Consider the following 19,917-nt stretch of genomic DNA (forward strand, 5'->3'; position numbering starts at 1 on the left):
TACACTAATATTAGTCTGTTTCTCTCTTATTCCGAGGTCACCGTAGCCACCAGATCCAGTCTGTATCCAGATCAGAAGGTCACTGCAGTCACCCGGATCCAGTACTTATCCAGACAAAGTGGTGGATCAGCACCTAGAAAGGATCTCTACATCCCTGAAAGACAGCCGAGACCAGGACAACTAGAGCTCCAGATACAGATCCCCTGTAAAGACCTTGTCTCAGATGACCACCAGGACAAGACCACAAGAAACAGATAATTCTTCTGCACAATCTGACTTTGCTGCAGCCTGGAACTCCTGGTTTTATCTGGTCAGAGGAGAACTGGCCCCCCAACTGAGCCTGGTTTCTCCCAAGGATTTTTTTCTCCATTTTTTTCACCTTCATCTAAAGTGATATAATTGACTTGATTGCAAATAAATGCATAGGCACTATTTAAACTGAACAGAGATGACATCACTGAATTCAAAGATGAACTGCCTTTAACTGTCATTTTGCATTGTAGACACACTGATGAATGTTGTTCAGTTGCTTTGACGCAATGTATTTTGTTTGAAGCGCTATATAAATAAAGGTGACTTGACAGAAAACAAAGCAGTGAGATTGTTCTTCAAGTTTTATTATCTTACTGTTTACTTCGCAATGAGAGGAATAAGATATAATTCACCCCAAAACGATGTGATGAGGATTATCTAAGGTTTTGAGTTTCGTTTTTCCTCAGAAAAAAGAATGAAGTGATTTATTCAGCAGAGATCCTTAACATGAGTAAGTCTCTTTTCACGTATTTATATACTTGTATTAGTTTTCACATAATGTCTAAACATTTTACTGGTTAGACTTTTTCCAAACTATGATTCCTAAATGTATTATCAAGTGAAACATTATGATGTTTCAATAACATTAAACACTATACCATTCAAAAGCTTGATTTTTAATACTATAAATGTAACAAACAAATGTAAATGTAACAAATGTAACAAACAATGATTTTCTTTCAATATATCAAAAAAAAAAAAAAAAAAAAAAAAAAAAAAATATATATATATATATATATATATATATATATATATATTCTAAGGTCTTTTCCACATTAATAATAATAATAATAACAATAAATGGAAGTGTTGTTTTTTTTTTTTTTGTAGAAAATCAGTGTGTGACTGGAGCAATGATTCTATCGGTGCTGGACTGAAACTAGCACATTTGTGCTGCGCCTTGCGTCGCATTGTGTCAGGTGTATTATAGGGCCTTTAGACAGCATTCTAGGTTATTACATGCAGAGTTTTTAGGTCCTATAATAAACACCTCTGTTTTTTCAGAATTTAGATGTAAAAAATGACTCGTCATCCAGTTTTTTTTAATCACCCATGCATTCCAGTAGTTTTTCTAATTGTAATGTTTCGCCAGACCACAAATAAATATAGAGCTGTGTATCTTCAGCATAACAGTGAAAGCTAATACCATGTTTCCTGATGATATCTCCAAAGGGTAACATGTAAAGCGTGAAGACTAACGCCCCTACAACTGAGCCTTGTTGTGCTCCATACTGCACTTGTGATCAATATGATACCTCTTTGTAATGCTGTTTTTAAGAGGGGAAGAAGGAGGCGGGAACAGGCGGACTCTCTTTCTCTCATCCTTCTGTCATAACTTTTCTTTATCCTTCCAGAGCTACTCCTTAGGACTTGAGTCTGTCGAGTGGCACAGGTGTCATTCATTTTCAATTACACCACCGGGCTTGCTCCATTCACATGGCTCTCGGACCTGCCTCACTCGTTACATACACACATCACCCCTCACAGGCCAGGGTGTACTCCCGAGACTGCGCTCTACTCCAACCAAGTTTTTAAATAAAACTTTAATGACAATGTAAACACAAAATAGCATCACAACCCCTCACAGATGACTGCCGCGCACAAACAAAGCCAAAACAAAATAGAACCCAGGCCTGGTCCTTTCTTGTCCTTCTCTGTCATTACTCCTCCTCTTTATCTTTCCGGAGCTCCTCCCTGGGACTCTAGACCAGTGAGTGGCACAGGTGTCATTCATTTCCAATTACTCCACTGGCCTCGCTCCGTTCCGATGGCTCTTGGCCCCGCCCAACTCATCACACTCTTCATTCACGGTTACGAATTGAAGGCGGTCATATAAGTACAATTTAAACCATGCTAATGCACTTCCATTAATAGCAACAAAGTTTTCTAGTCTATGTAAAAGAATGTTGTCGATAATAGTGTCGAATGCAGTGCTAAGATCCAGTCGCACTAATAGAGAGTGTAATGACCCCACTTAAATCTGGCAGCCCCTTTGCTCACCCTCAGGTTCTGCCAATCTCCATTGGTATCGTGGCTGGAGGATCCACTGTCTATGACTCAAGACTCAGACTATGCCTCGGCCCGTTGACCCAGTGGCTCAACCATGGCTCCTAGCTCCCTCTTCTATGCCATTGCCCTGCAGTCCACTGGCTCCCTCATCTTTCTGGCTATGCCTTGGTCTGTCGTCAACCATCTGTCACCTCAGGACTCCACTCCTCCGGCTGCATCTCGTCCCTCTGGCTCCGTCAGTCTACTCCGTCAACCATGAAACGCTCTCCGTGAAGACACAGAAGTTTCAGCAAATAATAAATGTATTTCCAGCACTAAAAATCCCTTGTAGTAGCTCTGCTAATAGATTAATAAAAAAAAATGGCTATCCTTGTACAGCTATGATCATCTGTTTCTCCATCTTAGCTTTCAGTATTGTTCCGGGAAAGGATGTGCATGACCAGCGGTGCACTTACTGCGACCTGAAAAGTTTAGATGTTTCTAATTAAATTTCCTACCTGTAAGATTGTGTTTTATTTACGTCTACACCTAAGCCTTAAACGTACCCTTTACAATAATGAAATTGTTGTACAGTATAGGGGTTGCAAGACTACTGTTTTCTACTAGTCGATTTTTTAAATAAAAAATGCTTGACTTACTCGACTACTCATGGTTCATGCTATTTTAAATGAAAACACATTAAATCATTTTTTTTATCAATAAACTCTTATTAATGTATAGCCTTATGCAACATTTACGTATGTAAATTGTAAAAACTTTATAATTATATAAGCATATAAATAATTATGTAACGGCCAGTATTTGTATCTGTAACAATCACAACATTTTTCGTATGCATTCGGATACAACATCGTACAGTTACTTGATAAGACCGATATGACTTTTTATATTTTTTTTCGTAGTTATCACTGAACAAGTATGTCATGTTAAACTAAAATAATTCTTAATTTCTAAAATAATATTTATCATGTCATGACAAACGTTTAATGATAATTTGAACACGACTGAATCCATTCAATGCGCACATTACGCAGAACACTTTAAGCAAGTCTTAATGTTAAGTGAACTTCACTAAATAAATTTGTGTGTGCCGCGCAAACCAGCAAAAGATAAATATGCAAACATGTAGGACAAGTAGACAATGTATCCGTATCTAAGCTGATTATTAGCCTACTCTTGAGAGAGAACTGATTTGGTTTTTGAGAGACTGAGACGCGCAGCGCGGCTGTTTGATTGGTGAGTGCGCTGTGCTTATTCCATTCATTCATATCATATCGTAGCCTAAGCTTTAAATCATTGCCTTTTAAATATATACAAATACTATAACGTGTATGATGTATTATCATAGGTAAAATTACTTTTGCAATGCTCTGATTTCTGAGAGATGCACAGAGAGGCGACAACAATGTGGTGTTTGATTTGCACTCTTTTCACTCATTAAGTTTACATTCATTAACTTCTGGCGCTGATCCCCTGGCTCACCCGTTATCTAGCAAACACCAGACTGTGTCAGCTTCAGCTGAGTATTCAGGCAGAATTATTCCTTGTCCGTTATTCGTTTTTTTAAGCCATTATCCTTGCCATTCCGAATAAGGTATTCGGCTTCAGGCACAACCCTAATTATTACATTACCGAATCAGAATCAGAATCAGAAAGAGCTTTATTGCCAAGTATGCTTGCACATACAAGGAATTTGTTTTAGTGACATAGGCTTCCAGTACACAGAGACACCAACACACAGACTAAAAAATAAATAAATGTAGGCAAATAAATGAGTGTATAAACAATTGTGCTATAAATGATAATGGAATAGGATTGAATAAGATGCAGGGATGTACTAGGATGGAGGGGTAACAAATAAATATAAGGATATTGCACTTTTGTTTGCATAAGCATAATAGGGAACATTTAACTGTTCATGAGGTAGATTGCCTGGGGGAAGAAACTGTTTTTGTGCCTTACTGTTCTGGTATTTGCGGCTCTGAGGCGCCGGCCAGATGGCAAAAGTTCAAAAATGGGGTGACTTGGATGTGAGGGATCCAGAGTGATTTTATGAGCCCTTTTCCTCACTCTGGATGTATACAGTTCTTGAAGGGTGGGCAGGGGAGCACAAATAATCCTTTCAGCAGTCCGAACAGTTCTCTGTAGTCTTCTGATGTCTGAGCCAAACCAGACAGTTAAAGAAGTACACAGTACAGACTCAATGACGGCTGAGTATAACTGTTTCAGCAGCTCCTGTGGCAGGTTAAACTTCCTCAGCTGGCGAAGGAAGTACAACCTTTGTTGGGCTTTTTCACAATGGAGTCAATGTGATTGTCCCACTTCAGGTCCTGAGAGATGGTGGTTCCCAGGAATCTGAATGACTCCACTGCAGTCACAGTGCTGTTCATGATGGTGAGTGGGGAAAGTGCAGGGGGCTTTCTCCTAAAGTCCACGTTCATCTCCACTGTTTTGAGCTTGTTAAGCTCCAGGTTGTTAAGACTGCACCAGACAACTGTAGTGTCATCTGCAAACTTCAGGAGCTTGACAGAGGGGTCTTTAGAGGTGCAGTCGTTGGTGTACAGGGAGAAGAGGAGAGGGGTGAGAACACACCCTGAGGGGCACCAGTGTTGGTGGTGCAGCTGTTTGACATGATTTTCCCCAGTCTCACTAACTGTTGCCTATCTGTCAGAAAGCTGGTGATCCACTGACAGATAGAGCTAGGAACAGAGAGCTGGGTCAGTTTGGTCTGGAGGGTTGTTAAGATGATGGTGTTGAAAGCCGAACTAAAGTCCACAAACAGGATCCACACATAAGTCCCTGTTTTGTCCAGATGTTGCAGGATGAAGAGCAATCCCATGTTGATTGCATCATCCACGGACCTGTTGGCTTGGTAAGCAAACTGCAGGGGGTACAGTAAGGGTCCAGTGATGTCCTTCAGATAACCCAGAATCAGTTTTTCAAACGACTTCATGACGACAGACGTTAGAGCCACAGCCCTGTAGTCGTTAAGTCCTGTTATCTTGGGTTTCTTTTGAATGGGGATTATGGTGGAGAGTTTGAAGCAGGAAGGCACTTCACACAACTCCAGGGATCTGTTGAAGATCTGTGAAAATATGGTGGCCAGCTGGTCAGCACAGATTTTCAGACAGGCTGGTGTAATGCCATCTGGGCCTGGTGATTTTCTTCTTTTGTTCTTCTTGAAGACCTGGCGCACATCATCTTCCCAGATTTGAAGAGCAGGAGGTGTTAATGGTTGTGTAGGCAGATGGTCAGAATGGGTGTTGGGGGTTTCAAATCTACAATAAAACTCATTCAGGTCGTTAGCAAGCAGTTGATTAGTCTCAGTGCAAGGGGATGGTGTCTTGTAGTTTGTGATGGCCCTCAGTCCTCTCCAAACTGAAGTTGAGTCATTGGAAGTAAACTGGTCTTCCAACTTTTTAGCGTAGGTCTTTTTAGCCGCTCTGATCTCTTTGTTCAGTGTGTTCCTGGCCTGATTGTACAAGACCCTGTCCCCATTTATGTAGGCATCCTCTTTGGCCTGACGAAGATGTCTGAGTTTTACTGTAAACCATGGCTTATCACTGTTGAATGTTAAATAAGTCCTGGTAGGAATGCATACATCCTCACAGAAACTAATATTACATATTTTATTTTTTACATGCAACATAGATAAGGTCATATGGTAACAGCTCCATGCAATATTGTAATTCTAAAATTCACGTCGTACTTGTAAACACTTTGTATGCATTAGTTAATTGTTTCCGACAGCGCCGAGTAGTCTATGCAAGCGCTAGTACAGTATGACAAAAATTTGCTGTCTTTATGTGCGCATGCCCAGTAGAGCCAAACGTATCCCTTCTAGCCTTTAACCGCGCGCATTTTTCATACCCCGAGCTTTGCGTGTGTCTGTGCACTGTGCCAAGGCATCAGTCATTTTAATCTTTGACCACAGACATAATGTCAGCAAAAGCAGCATTAATAAGTAAATAAAATGAAAATAAAGTATATAAAAATAATTTGACCTTACAGCTCCAAACTCTGTTCTAGAGGGCCAGTGTCCTTTAGAGTTTAGCTCCCAGTACTCATTACCAGGGCCCCAAAGGAAGAGAGGGCCCTTGAAAAGTATGTTTACACACAGAAGAAATTTTTTCACGAGCTTCCAGTCTAGAAAGTACATACGCATGCAGACACACATATAATTAAGGAAATAAAACTAATAATAATAAATAGTAATAATAAAATATTAATTCCGCCAATCTGATGTTTTTTTTGTGCACTTGCTTCTTGTTGCATATATTTTTTGTTTGTTTGTTTGCTCAAGGTTAGTTTGGCCAGTAACAGAGCAAAATAAACATTTAATAAATGTAAAAGAAAAAAAAAAAGAATAAGAACTAAATAAATTGGCAACGAGAATGGGAATCTGCTCATTTGATTGTAAAATAAATAAAATCCTGATCAGTGCATCCTTAACTGGAATAGTTAGGCCTACCCGAAAGACCTGAAAAAGCATGGTTTATTAAAGTTTTATCTTTGAACAATTGTACCTATTTGTGCAAAATTGTTATTATTTATTACAATACAATGTTACAGTCAACAATGAAAACAATATGTCTTATTGATTGATTGATTGTGGCAAGTCCTGTGAAAAATTTGCCAGGGTAAGTAAAACAAAAATAAACCACTGGCCGAACCGGACCAGTAGAATTTTTTTTTTGTGTTAAGCCCTGTTAATACTATCAAAATCAGTGTCTTAGAACTTGCACACAGATCTGTAGAACACGTAGGTTACATAATGATATGTTCAAGTTAAAAACTTAAAATATGTACTTGAAAAGAAAGCAGGATGACTTTGAATAGTAGGAATAATAGGAAGAGTTGAGCAGGTCTTGCACATTTATTTCCTGGTCTGAGAGTGAAAAAAAAAAAAAAAAAAAAAAAAAAATATATATATATATATATATATATATATTTTTTTTTTTTTTTTTTTTTTTTTTTTCACTCTCAGACCAGGAAATAAATGTGCAAGACCTGAAATAAATAAAAGGAGAATGCATGTGTGTGAAAGAAAAAAAAAAAAAAAAATCAAGAATATATTTATGAAAAAGGAGAATGTAAGTGTGTGAGAGAGAGAGTAGAAATGTATGTACGTGTAAGGAGAGTGTATGTGTGTGAGAGTAGAAATGTATTTATGTGAATGGAGAATGTAAGTGTGTGAAAGCAAGAATATATGTATGTGTAAGGAAACATTTTCAGGATAAATAACCAGGCCAGTATTGCAATAATTATGGTCAATTAATCTAGAGAAACCGTGATCATAATTAAAATGTGATTAATCATGCAGCCCTACTTACATGCACATACACATTTATTTACTCACTTTAAACTCAAAGCTGTTTTCTGCTGTTGTCTTATGTAAAGCAACTTTAATTTCATGTTATGTTGCTGTATGACATATATATGACTTATCTTTGAATTGGTCAGTTTTGATTTTTTTATTTTGTATTTTTTTGTCCAAACTGTAGGTTGTGTTTGAGATTACATACAGTATTAATAAAGAAAGTACACTGGGCCAAAATTTGACGTTAAAGGCTGAGGTCACAAGGTATGACATACATTTTAACAGAATAGTTTAACTGATAAATGCTGCTGATAAACAAAAACTATATCTCTCACAGTGGGAATGACAAACATGCAAAAAGCAGTGAGTTTTTTAAAGAGAAGACAATTGGTGTTAAATATGCCATCTATATTGCCTTGATAAGGTTAGTGCTCTGTGTAATGTTTCTGTTTAAACAATCGGAATCAATGCTGTTTTTTTTTTCTTTATCCTGTACTGTAATATTGTTATTGTCTTTCTTCTGCTTCTTCTTTTTCTTCTTATTCAAATGAAAGGCATGAAAATTCCACCATCCACATTAATTTTACTGCAGGGAAAAAGGACCTCATGAAACCAGTCCAGCAGATAATAAAGGTATCATTTCCAATTCTGTAACTTAACATACCCTAAATATCATTTGAATATAATAATGAAAATTAATAATTATTAGATATTACATATAATTTGGCAGTAAAACAAAGTTGTACATTTTATTGGTGCAAAGGTGAATAGGTGAATATTTTGTACATAATTTGCAACTGCTTTTTATCACTTAATTAGAAGCAACAGAAACTAAAGTGTGTCCCATCAGGTAATGAAAAGTTTGATGTACACTTTTAGTCTTCATCCTCACATGAACACTTGGGCCAAATACAGGAAATACATCAAGTAACCTTTATTTATATAGCACTTTACACAAAATACATTGCGTCAAAGCAACTGATCTACATTCATTAGGAAAACAGTGTGTCAATAATGCAAAATGACAGTAAAAGGCAGTTCATCATTGAATTCAGTGATGTCATCTCTGTTCATTCTAAATAGTTTCTGTGCATTCATTTGCAATCAAGTCAACGAAATCGCAGTAAATAAAGTGACCCCAACTAAGCAAACCAGAGGCAACAGTGACAAGAAACCAAAACTCCATTGGTGACAGAATGAAGAAAAAAACCTTGGGAGAAGCCAGGCTCAGTTGGTGGGCCAGTTCTCCTCTGACCAGACAAAACCAGTAGTTCAATTCCAGGCTGCAGCAAAGTCAGATTGTGCAGAAGAATCATCTGTTTCCTGTGGTCTTGTCCTGGTGGTCATCTGAGACAAGGTCTTTACAGGGGATCTGTATCTGGGGCTCTAGTTGTCCTGGTCTCCGCTGTCTTTCAGGGGAGTAGAGGTCCTTTCTAGGTGCTGATCCACCATCTAGTCTGGATTCATACTGGATCAGGGTGACTGCAGTGACCCTCTGATCTGGATACAGGCTGGATCTGGTGGCTACGGTGACCTTGGAATGAGAGAGAAACAGACTAATATTAGTGTAGATGCCATTCTTCTAATGATGTAGCAAGTACATTGGGTGTTATGGGAAGTGTTCCCTGTTCTGGTTTACCTAATTAATGCAGCATAAAAATCCTTTAATGGATTTGGATATTAGAAGCATATTAGTATGTTATGTGTAAGCCAGGTTAAAGAGATGGGTCTTTAATCTAGATTTAAACTGCAAGAGTATGTCTGCCTCCCAAACAATGTTAGGTAGGTTATTCCAGAGTTTAGGCGTCAACTAGGAAAAGTATCTGCCGCCCGCAGTTGATTTTGATATTCTAGGTATTATAAGTATTGAGAATGCAGCGGATGTGGAGGATTATAATGTAATAATGTAACGTCATATATATAGTCAAGTGATCAAGTGCAACAAAGCAATAGTGGGTATTTGGATAAGGGATCTGAAAAGGTTCCTCTGGTGGGAAAGCTCCTAAAAAGACAAAGGTGAATACAATCAGTGACGATAAGTCCAGGCAAATGATTATGGGAAAATAAGTCCAAGACAGTGACAGAGGTAAGAAATGGAGGGCCCTCTAGTGGCTATCAAGGGCACGCAAGGTAGTGATCTTGAAAATAATTATGTTCTAACGTTAATAAATTCAAATTTCTTGGACAAACCCATTAACTTTGACTTTTTTTTTTTTAACTGTTAATTTATTTGTCATTGATTTTATTTTATAGGCTTTGTTAATATTTTGAATTTACTTTTTATTTCAGGGTTTATTTTAATTTAAAAGTTGTTTCTATAATTGTTTTAACATATTTGTTTATTTATTGTTTAAAATGTGTATATATAGGTTTTCTTTCATATTTGCTATTTTGATACTTTTTTAAACTGAATTAAATGCTGCCTTGACAATTAGCTGAAATAAAATAGGCTACAAAGTTTATATTTTATTTCTGTTAATGTTTATTTCAAGTAATGACTTTATGGTTTTATTTCTAGTTTTAGTTTTCAATAATGATAATAGCCTTGAGTATTTTATTTTTTAAGATTTACAACAGAAGAAATCACCCCATGCAAAATGTATATACTTTAAATAATCCTTCCTTATTTTTCTTTTTTTTTTTCAGATCGAAAATGATCTTAGAGAATTAACTTTCAAGGTTTTTATCAAAGTACCAGTTAAAGTTGGTGATGCTGCCATTTGGAATAATTCAAGTCTGCAAGTGTGTGAATTTATTTCTTATATTACAAGCCATTAACATGGCTATACAAAAGCATCCCATTCTTTACCCATTATTGTAAATTTTAGCATCCTTTCATTTCTAATTAATCTATTTATTTTTTTAATTGAAAAGATTTCTGGCTGTACGATGGAGAAAATTCAGAAGCCTGTTACCACCAATTTTACGGACATTATTAAAAGTTCGCGTATGGTGGTAAGGACACTTTTTTGAGTTTTGTTTTGTTTTTCCACATTTTAATTCCTCTTTTACTTAATAATTTAAAGTGTTCCAAATGATCAAAATGACAAATCAGAATAATTTTACTTGCTGTTGCATTTTCATAGCTTCTGTTTTAAATCAGTTCAATTGTTTGACATTTTGATCATATATTTTAATATTAAACTTAGGGCAAAATCACTGTTTCATGCTTTTCATTTTCTGAAAGATCTGGTATGCCTGATATGTCACTTGCATAATAATTTGAATCAACACACTAATGCAACTCTCTGGATGTGTTTGTCAGGACTGCTCTGTTGCTGAGTGTGCTGAATTCAGCTGTGATGTCACTCTCATAAGGAATGAAAGGATTCTCTATAATATAGCTGCCAATGTCAGCTCTGGATGGATCGAGCAGGTCGCTGAATTTAAACCAAATTCATTTAACAAAACAATGATGACCATTAACTTGTGTAAATGTCATATTAACATGTTTGAACTTGATGATATGTCATGATTACTAGATCATTTTGTCGAGGTAACGACATCCTTTTACCGTGGCCATGAGCTGTGAAGTCATGGCCTCGAGACGCTAAGTTAAGGGAATGAGAGCCTTTAAACTTGCATGACAAAAAGCAACCTGGGATTATTAAACTGTTAACTGGGTCTATTATTATTATTATTATTGTCAAGTTAGGGCTATATTTTTTTATTTATTGTTTATAAATGTTTATTTACCCTTTCAGTTCTTGTATCTACCTAATTAACATTCTGCATAATTTTGTTAGTATTATTACTGTTACCACATATTTTGCAAATACTGAATATGCCTGCCAATTAAGTTTTTACTTAATGATTTTATTTACATTATATGATGTGTTTTCATTTACAAATTAAACTATGCAAAGTATTTATTCCTCAATGAATCACCATATATTTCTAGTCTATTCATTAGCCGAAATTAAAATTAATTATGCTAAATTCATCCTTTTAACTGCACTTCCAGTAAACATCCCAGTCACACAGGTGCATCTCAATAAGTTATAAAGTCATGGAAAAGTTCATTTATATCATTAATTCAACTCAAACTGGGAAACTTGTGTATTAAATAAATTCAATGGACACAGACTGAAGTAGTTTAAGTCTTTGGTTCTTTTAATTGTGATGGTTTTGGCTCACATTTAACAAAAACCCACCAATTCACTAGCTCTACAAATTAGAATACTTCCTAAGACCAATTAAACAACAACAACAACAAAAAAAATGTTTAGTGAATTGGAATCTGGAAAGTATTTTAATATACTGTACATGCGCTTTGGCGGCTCCTAACCACTTGAGAGACCTCTCGAGGTGTCTAAAATTATTGGGAGTGTATGAGTGATTCTTAGCTTTAGGAAATTTGACAACTTGCTTTTATACTTAAGTTTAAAAGTAGGAGTACGTTTAATGAATTCTCAGCACTTAAGACTAAAATAACATTTATAGTGAAGTGACGTGACATTCAGCCAAGTATGGTGACCCATACTTAGAATTCATGCTCTGCATTTAACCCATCCAAAGTGCACACAGAAAACAGTGGACACACACACAGCAGTGAACACACACCTGGAGCAGTGGGCAGCCATCTATGCTGCAGCACCCAGGGATCAGTTGGGGGTTCAGTGTCTTGCTCAAGGGTACCTAAGTCATGGTATTGCCAGCCCGAGACTCAAACCCACAACCCTAGGGTGAGGAGTCAACCTCTAACCACTAGGCCATGACTTTGACTTTATTATGACTTTTATTGATAATAAAGTTCATTTGAATGTTAGCTACATCTCACACAATACAGTCTAGTAGCCAAGGCCTGTGGTTAAAATAATTTAATAATGTAATAATTATACAACAATTAATATAATAATTTCTTTAAATTGAAATATTAATAAATCCATCTCTAATATTCCTAGTTTGCTATGGTCATGCAGGTTTGTGTATGCATTAAACTCTTGGCCATGAGAGAAATGTCTTTCCCTTAACAAAAATATTTGTGGCCACGACATAAGGATGCCGTTATCATGACAAAATGATCTTGTGGCCATGACTTATTAACTCATGGGAATGTCCACAATTGTGTCATGGCCACAAGATAATTTTGTCATGAGAATGACATCCTTATGTCATGGCCACACATCATATAATATCATATATTTTCTTGTGGGGTTACCCTAACCCTAACCACAAAACTAAGTGAACTAAACATGTCCTCTCCTGGTTACCATACGAAACAGGTCATATATTAATATTTTTGTTTCATCATTCTCATCATCTGTCTCTCTTAGACTGGACTCAGAGCTGCTGTTTTCCAGCTGGTCAGTTCTGCATCTGTGGATTACGACAAGAGCAAATATGTTTTCTTTTCCTCTGATTCTCAACAAACTGCAACTTCTGTCCAGGTAATTTAGTGGACGTTCATGTCAAGTCTAATGAATGCATGAAGAGCTCTCAAAGCCATTTTCTGTTTGACTGAACAGACCTGTAAAGGGGGAAAATATTTATTTGATCTCGCTATCATTTGGCAACACAATTTCAGCTCCCCCACAGTTTTTCTATAGGATTGAGGTCTTGAGACTGGCTAGGCCACTCCATGACCTTAATGTGCTTCTTCTTGAACCACTTCTTTATTGCCTTGGCGGTATGTTTCTGGTAATTGTCAAGTCACCTTAAATTATATATTGCTTTAAAAAAAAGATTGCCTCAAATCAACTGAAAAACATTAATTATGAAAGCAGTGTGTCAATAATGTAAAATGACAGTTAAAGGCAGTTCATCATTGAATTTAATGACGTCTTCATCTCAGTTTAGTTTAATTATTATCTGTGCAATCATTTGCAATCAAGTCAATGATTTTGCTGTAAATGAAGTATCCCCAACTAACCAAGACAGAGGCGACAGCAGCAAGGAACCAAAACTCCATCGGTGACAGAATGGAGAAAAAACCTTAGGAGAAACCAGGCTCAGTCGGGTGGCCAGTTATCCTCTGGTTAGACGAAGCCAGCAGTTAAATTACAGGCTGCACCAATGTAAGACTGTGCAGAAGAATCATCTGTTTCCTGTGGTCTTGTCCCGGTGGTCATCCGAGACAAGGTCTTTACAGGGGATCTGTATCTGGGGCTCCAGTTGTCCTGGTCTCTGCTGTCTTTCATGCCTGTAGAGGTCCTTTCTAGGTGCTAATCCACCATCTGGTCTGAATATGTACTGGATCTGGGTGACTGCAGTGACCATCTCATCTGGATACAGACTGGATCTGCTGTCTATGGTGAACTCTGAATAAGAGGGAAACAGACTTATATTAGCATAGATTCCATTCTTCTAATGAGGTAGCAAGTACATTGGGTGTTAAGGGAAGTATTCCCAGTTCCAGTTAACCTAATTAACAAAGCATAAAAATAATTTAAGGGATTTGGATATTAGAAGCATATTAATGTGTTATGTGTAATCCAGGTTAAAGAGGTGGGTCTTTTAAACTAGATTTAAACTGACAGTGTGTCTACCTCCCGAACAATGTTAGGTAGGTTATTCCAGAGTTTATGTGCCAAATAGGAAAAGGATCTGCCACCCACAGTTGATTTTGATATTCTAGTTATTATCAAATTTCCTGAGTTATTAGAATGTAGCAGACATTGAGGATTATAATGTAAAAGGAGCTCATTCAAATACTGAGGTGCTAAACCATTCAGGGCTTTATAAGTAAAGGCAGTTTTTCACAAGTTCATCAAACAACCGCAGTAAGAATATTTCATCAAACACGGTGAGTAATGGCTTCGCCTACTATCGTTATTTGCAACTCTTGCCACATGTACAGTTTATCTATCTCTGTTGCTGATGAGGAATTCACATGTGATAAATGCAGGGAAATAGTTAGGCTGACAGAGAAGATTTCAGAATTAGAGACACGCATCCAAACTTTAATTGAGGACAGTAAGAATGTTCGGGCTCTAGATACGGATTTGGATGCATCTAGCTCAGGGATTCCTTTACATTGTCCGGTTCCAGCAGAGCCCCTGCAGCAGGGCAACTGGGTGACGGTGAGGCAGCGTAGTCGTGGGTCAAAACACCGCTCTTCTGTTCCGATCAAAACATTAAACAGGTTCTCCCCACTCAGTGATGCACCCACTGAGAAACCTGATGAAAGTGCTCTAGTTATTGGCGATTCTATTGTACGGAACGTGAATATAGAGACACCAGCCACCATAGTCAAATGTTTACCGGGAGCCAGAGCGCCTGACATCTTGGCAAATTTAAAAGTGCTGGCTAATGCTAAACGTAAATACAGTAAGATTGTTATTCATGCCGGCGCTAATGATGTTCGACTTCGCCAGTCGGAGATCACTAAAAATAACTTTAAAGAGGTGTGTGAACTTGCAAGCACGATGTCAGACACTGTTATATGCTCTGGTCCCCTCCCTGCTTACTGTGGTGATGAGATGCATAGCAGATTGTCATCACTCAATGGCTGGATGTCTAAGTGGTGCCCACAGAATAACATAGGTTTCATAGACAATTGGACGAGCTTTTGGGGCAGACCTGACCTGTTTAAAAGAAATGGTCTTCATCCCTCCTGGGGTGGCGCCACTCTTCTGTCTAGAAATATGGCATATAGTCTTAGTGTTTATACTTGACTAACTGGGGCCCAGGTCAGGAAGCAGACAGACTGGCTAAACCGACCGTCTGCTAGCTGCCTCCCGTCACAGAGGTCAGTTAATTCTCAGCACATAGACACTCTTTTACCTAGATATCACACTATAGAGACTGTGTCTGTTCCATGAACTAGAAAATACAAAAAACGTCCAAACCAAGTTAAGGTTAACAATTTAATTGAGGTTCAACAAATAAAAAACAAATGCAATATGGATAAACAAATGATAAAGATTGGCTTATTGAATATCAGATCCATTTCTACGAAAACACTTTTTGTAAATAAAATGATAACTGATCATAATATAGATGTGCTCTGTTTGACAGAAACTTGGCTAAAACCTGATTATTACATTATTTTAAATGAGTCCACCCCCCCCCCCCCCAAGATTATTGTTATAAACATGAGCCGTGTCTAAAAGGCAAAGGGGGAGGAGTTGCTTCAATTTATAACAACGTTTTCAGGATTTCTCAGAGAAACCAATGTTAATGATAAATCCCCTGTTATGTTTGTACTGGCTACTGTATACAGGCCACCAGGGCATCATACAGACTTTATTAAAGAGTTTGGTGATTTTACATCCGAGTCAGCTCTGGCTGCAGATAAAGTTTTAATAGTTGGTGATTTTAATATCCATGTCGATAATAAAAAAGATGCATTGGGATCAGCATTTATAGACATTCTGAACTCTATTGGGGTTAGACAACATGTTTCGGGACCTACTCATTGTCGAAATCATACCCTAGATTTAATACTGTCACATGGAATTGATGTTGATAGTGTTGAAATTATTCAGCCAAGTGATGATATCTCAGATCATTATTTAGTTCTGTGTAAACTTCATATAGCCAAAATTGTAAATTCTACTTCTTGTTACAAGTATCGAAGAACCATCACTTCTACCACAAAAGACTGCTTTTTAAGTTATCTTCCTGATGTATCCAAATTCCTTAGCATATCCAAAACCTCAGAACAACTTGATGATGTAACAGAAACTATGGACTCTCTCTTTTCTAGCACTTTAAATACAGTTGCTCCTTTACGCTTAAGGAAGGTTAAGGAAAACAGTTTGACACCATGGTATAATGAGCATACTCGCACCCTAAAGAGAGCAGCCCGAAAAATGGAGCGCAGCTGGAGGAAAACAAAACTAGAGGTATTTCGTATTGCTTGGCGGGAAAGTAGCATATCCTATAGAAAAGCATTAAAAACTGCTAGATCTGATTACTTTTCTTCTCTTTTAGAAGAAAACAAACATAACCCCAGGTATTTATTCAATACAGTGGCTAAATTAACGAAAAATAAAGCCTCAACAAGTGTTGACATTTCCCAACACCACAACAGTAATGACTTTATGAACTATTTTACTTCTAAAATCGATACTATTAGAGATAAAATTGCAACCATTCAGCCATCAGCTACAGTATCATATCAGACAGTGCACTATAGACCCCCTGAGAAAAAGTTCCACTCATTCTCTACTATAGGAGAGGAAGAATTGTATAAACTTGTTAAATCATCTAAACCAACAACATGTATGTTAGACCCTATACCATCTAAGCTCCTAAAAGAGGTGCTTCCAGAAGTCATAGGTCCTCTTCTGACTATTATTAATTCCTCATTGTCATTAGGATATGTCCCCAAAACCTTCAAACTGGCTGTTATTAAGCCTCTCATAAAAAAACCACAACTTGACCCCAGAGAACTTGTTAATTATAGACCAATCTTGAATCTCCCTTTTCTGTCCAAGATACTAGAAAAGGTGGTATCCTCACAATTATATTCCTTTTTAGAGAAAAATGGTATATGTGAGGATTTCCAGTCAGGATTTAGACCGTATCATAGTACTGAGACTGCTCTCCTTAGAGTTACAAATGATCTGCTCTTATCATCTGATCGTGGGTGTATCTCTCTATTAGTTTTATTGGATCTTAGTGCTGCGTTTGACACAATTGACCACAACATTCTTTTGCATAGACTTGAACACTTTGTTGGCATCAGTGGAAGTGCATTAGCATGGTTTAAATCATATTTATGTGACCACCATCAGTTCATAGCAGTGAATGAAGATGTATCATATCGATCACAAGTGCAGTATGGAGTACCTCAAGGCTCAGTAATAGGGCCGCTACTCTTCACGCTTTATATGTTACCCTTGGGAGATATCATCAGGAAACATGGTGTTAGCTTTCACTGTTATGCTGATGATACTCAGCTCTATATTTCCTCGCAGCCCGGTGAAACACACCAATTTGAAAAACTAATGGAATGCATAGTCAATATAAAAAATTGGATGACGAGTAATTTCTTACTGCTAAATTCAGAAAAAACAGAGGTGTTAATCATAGGGCCTAAAAACTCTGCTTGTAATAACCTAGCACACTGTCTAAGACTTGATGGTTGCTCTGTCAATTCTTCGTCATCAGTTAGGAACCTAGGTGTGCTACTTGATCACAATCTTTCCTTAGAAAGCCATGTTTCTAGCATTTGTAAAACTGCATTTCTCCATCTCAAAATTATATCTAAATTACGGCCTATGCTCTCAATGTCAAATGCAGAAATGTTAATCCATGCATTTATGACCTCAAGGTTAGATTATTGTAATGCTTTATTGGGTGGTTGTTCTGCACGCTTGGTAAACAAACTACAGCTAGTCCAAAATGCAGCAGTAAGAGTTCTTACTAGAACCAGGAAGTATGACCATATTAGCCCGGTCCTGTCCACACTGCACTGGCTCCCTATCAAACATCGTATAGATTTTACAATATTGCTTATTACTTATAAAGCCCTGAATGGTTTAGCACCTCAGTATTTGAATGAGCTCCTTTTACATTATACTCCTCTACGTCCGCTACGTTCTCAAAACTCAGGCAATTTGATAATACCTAGAATATCAAAATCAACTGCGGGCGGCAGATCCTTTTCCTATTTGGCGCCTAAACTCTGGAATAACCTACCTAACATTGTTCGGGAGGCAGACACACTCTTGCAGTTTAAATCTAGATTAAAGATCCATCTCTTTAACCTGGCATACACATAACATACTAATATGCTTTTAATATCCAAAGGATTTTTAGGCTGCATTAATTAGGTAAATCGGAACCGGAAACACTTCACATAACACCATACTTTCTACATCATTAGAAGAATGGCATCTACGCTAATATTTGTCTGTTTCTCTCTTGTTCCGAGGTCACCGTGGCCACCAGATCCAGTCTGTATCCAGATCAGAGGGTCACTGCAGTTACCCGGATCCAGTGCGTATCCAGACCAGATGGTGTATCAGCACCTAGAAAGGACCTCTACTGCCCTGAAAGACAGTGGAGACCAGGACAACTAGAGCCCCAGATACAGATCCCCTGTAAAGACCTTGTCTCAGAGGACCACCAGGACAAGACCACAGGAAACAGATGATTCTTCTGCACAATCTGACTCTGGCTTGCTTAGTTGGGGTCACTTCATCTACAGCGATATCATTGACTTGATTGCAAATAAATGCACAGACACTATTTAAACTGAACGGAGATGATATCACTGAATTCAATGGATGAACTGCCTTTAACTATCATTTTGAATTATTGAGACACTGTTTTCCAAATGAATGTTGTTCAGTGCTTTGACGCAATGTATTTTGTTTAAAGCACTATATAAATAAAGGTGATTGATTGATTGATTAATAAGCAACATTTTAAAATCTGTATAATGTTTGATAGGGAGCAGTGCAGTGTTGACAGGACCGAGCTAATATGGTCATTCTTTCTGGTTCTAGTAAGAACTCTAGCTGCTGCATTTTGGACTCACTGGAGTTTGTTTACTAAGCATGCAGAACAACCACCCAATAAAGCATCTCAATAATCTAACTTTGAGGTCATAAACGCATGGATTAACAATTCTGCATTTGAAATTGAGAGCATAGGCTGTAATTGAGATATATTTTTGAGATGGAAAAATGCAATTTTACAAATGCTAGAAACATGGCTTTCTAAGGAAATATTGCTATCAAATAGCACATGAAGTTTCCTAACCGATAACAAAGAATTTACAGAGCAGCCATCAAGTCTTAGACAGTGTTTTAGGTTATTACGTATTTTTAGGTTCTATATAATTAACACCTATATATATAATTACTCATCATCCAGTTTTTTATATCAACTATGCATTCCATTAGTTTTTCAAATTGGTGTGTTTCACCAGGCTGCGATGAAACATAGAGCTGAGTATCATCAGCATAACAGTGAGCGCTAACACCATGTTTCCTGATGATATCTCCCAAGGGTAATATGTGAAGCGTGAAGAGTAATGGTGTAATGGTGAGACAGAGACGTTCGGATCCATGTGCAGAACTTTAATGATGAGAATGGTCAGGCAATGATCAGTAACGGTGTCAGGTATGTAGGGATAACCAGAATCGATGACAGAAACAAGCATATGTCAGGGGCAAGCAGCAGATAATCAGAGTTGGTATAAACAATCCAAAGGTCAGGTACAGAAGGAACAAACACAAGGAAAATGCTCGGAAATGTCAGACTGGCTAAACAAGACTTCGCAGACAGTGCGAGTGAGTGTGCTGCTTTTATGTGTGTGTAAATGAGGTGCAGGTGTGTCATGGAAATTAACTGATGAATGATGTGCAGGTGCGGCG

At 37.5% G+C, this 19,917-nt stretch overlaps 1 protein-coding gene across 1 annotated transcript in view; it reads left to right on the forward strand.

Moving 5' to 3' along the window:
- Positions 1 to 19,917, forward strand: part of LOC127969333 (integrin alpha-X-like) — a 60,578-nt gene that overhangs the window by 33,751 nt on the left and 6,910 nt on the right. Inside the window, exons 22-28 of the mRNA XM_052571206.1 lie at positions 7,827 to 7,906; positions 7,980 to 8,066; positions 8,197 to 8,275; positions 10,289 to 10,384; positions 10,517 to 10,597; positions 10,908 to 11,018; positions 12,919 to 13,032. Coding sequence (XP_052427166.1) covers positions 7,827 to 7,906; positions 7,980 to 8,066; positions 8,197 to 8,275; positions 10,289 to 10,384; positions 10,517 to 10,597; positions 10,908 to 11,018; positions 12,919 to 13,032 — 648 coding nt within the window. The remainder of the gene's footprint in view (positions 1 to 7,826; positions 7,907 to 7,979; positions 8,067 to 8,196; positions 8,276 to 10,288; positions 10,385 to 10,516; positions 10,598 to 10,907; positions 11,019 to 12,918; positions 13,033 to 19,917) is intronic.

Source organism: Carassius gibelio, chromosome B12 (assembly GCF_023724105.1).
Source record: "Carassius gibelio isolate Cgi1373 ecotype wild population from Czech Republic chromosome B12, carGib1.2-hapl.c, whole genome shotgun sequence".
Taxonomy (NCBI): domain Eukaryota; kingdom Metazoa; phylum Chordata; class Actinopteri; order Cypriniformes; family Cyprinidae; genus Carassius; species Carassius gibelio.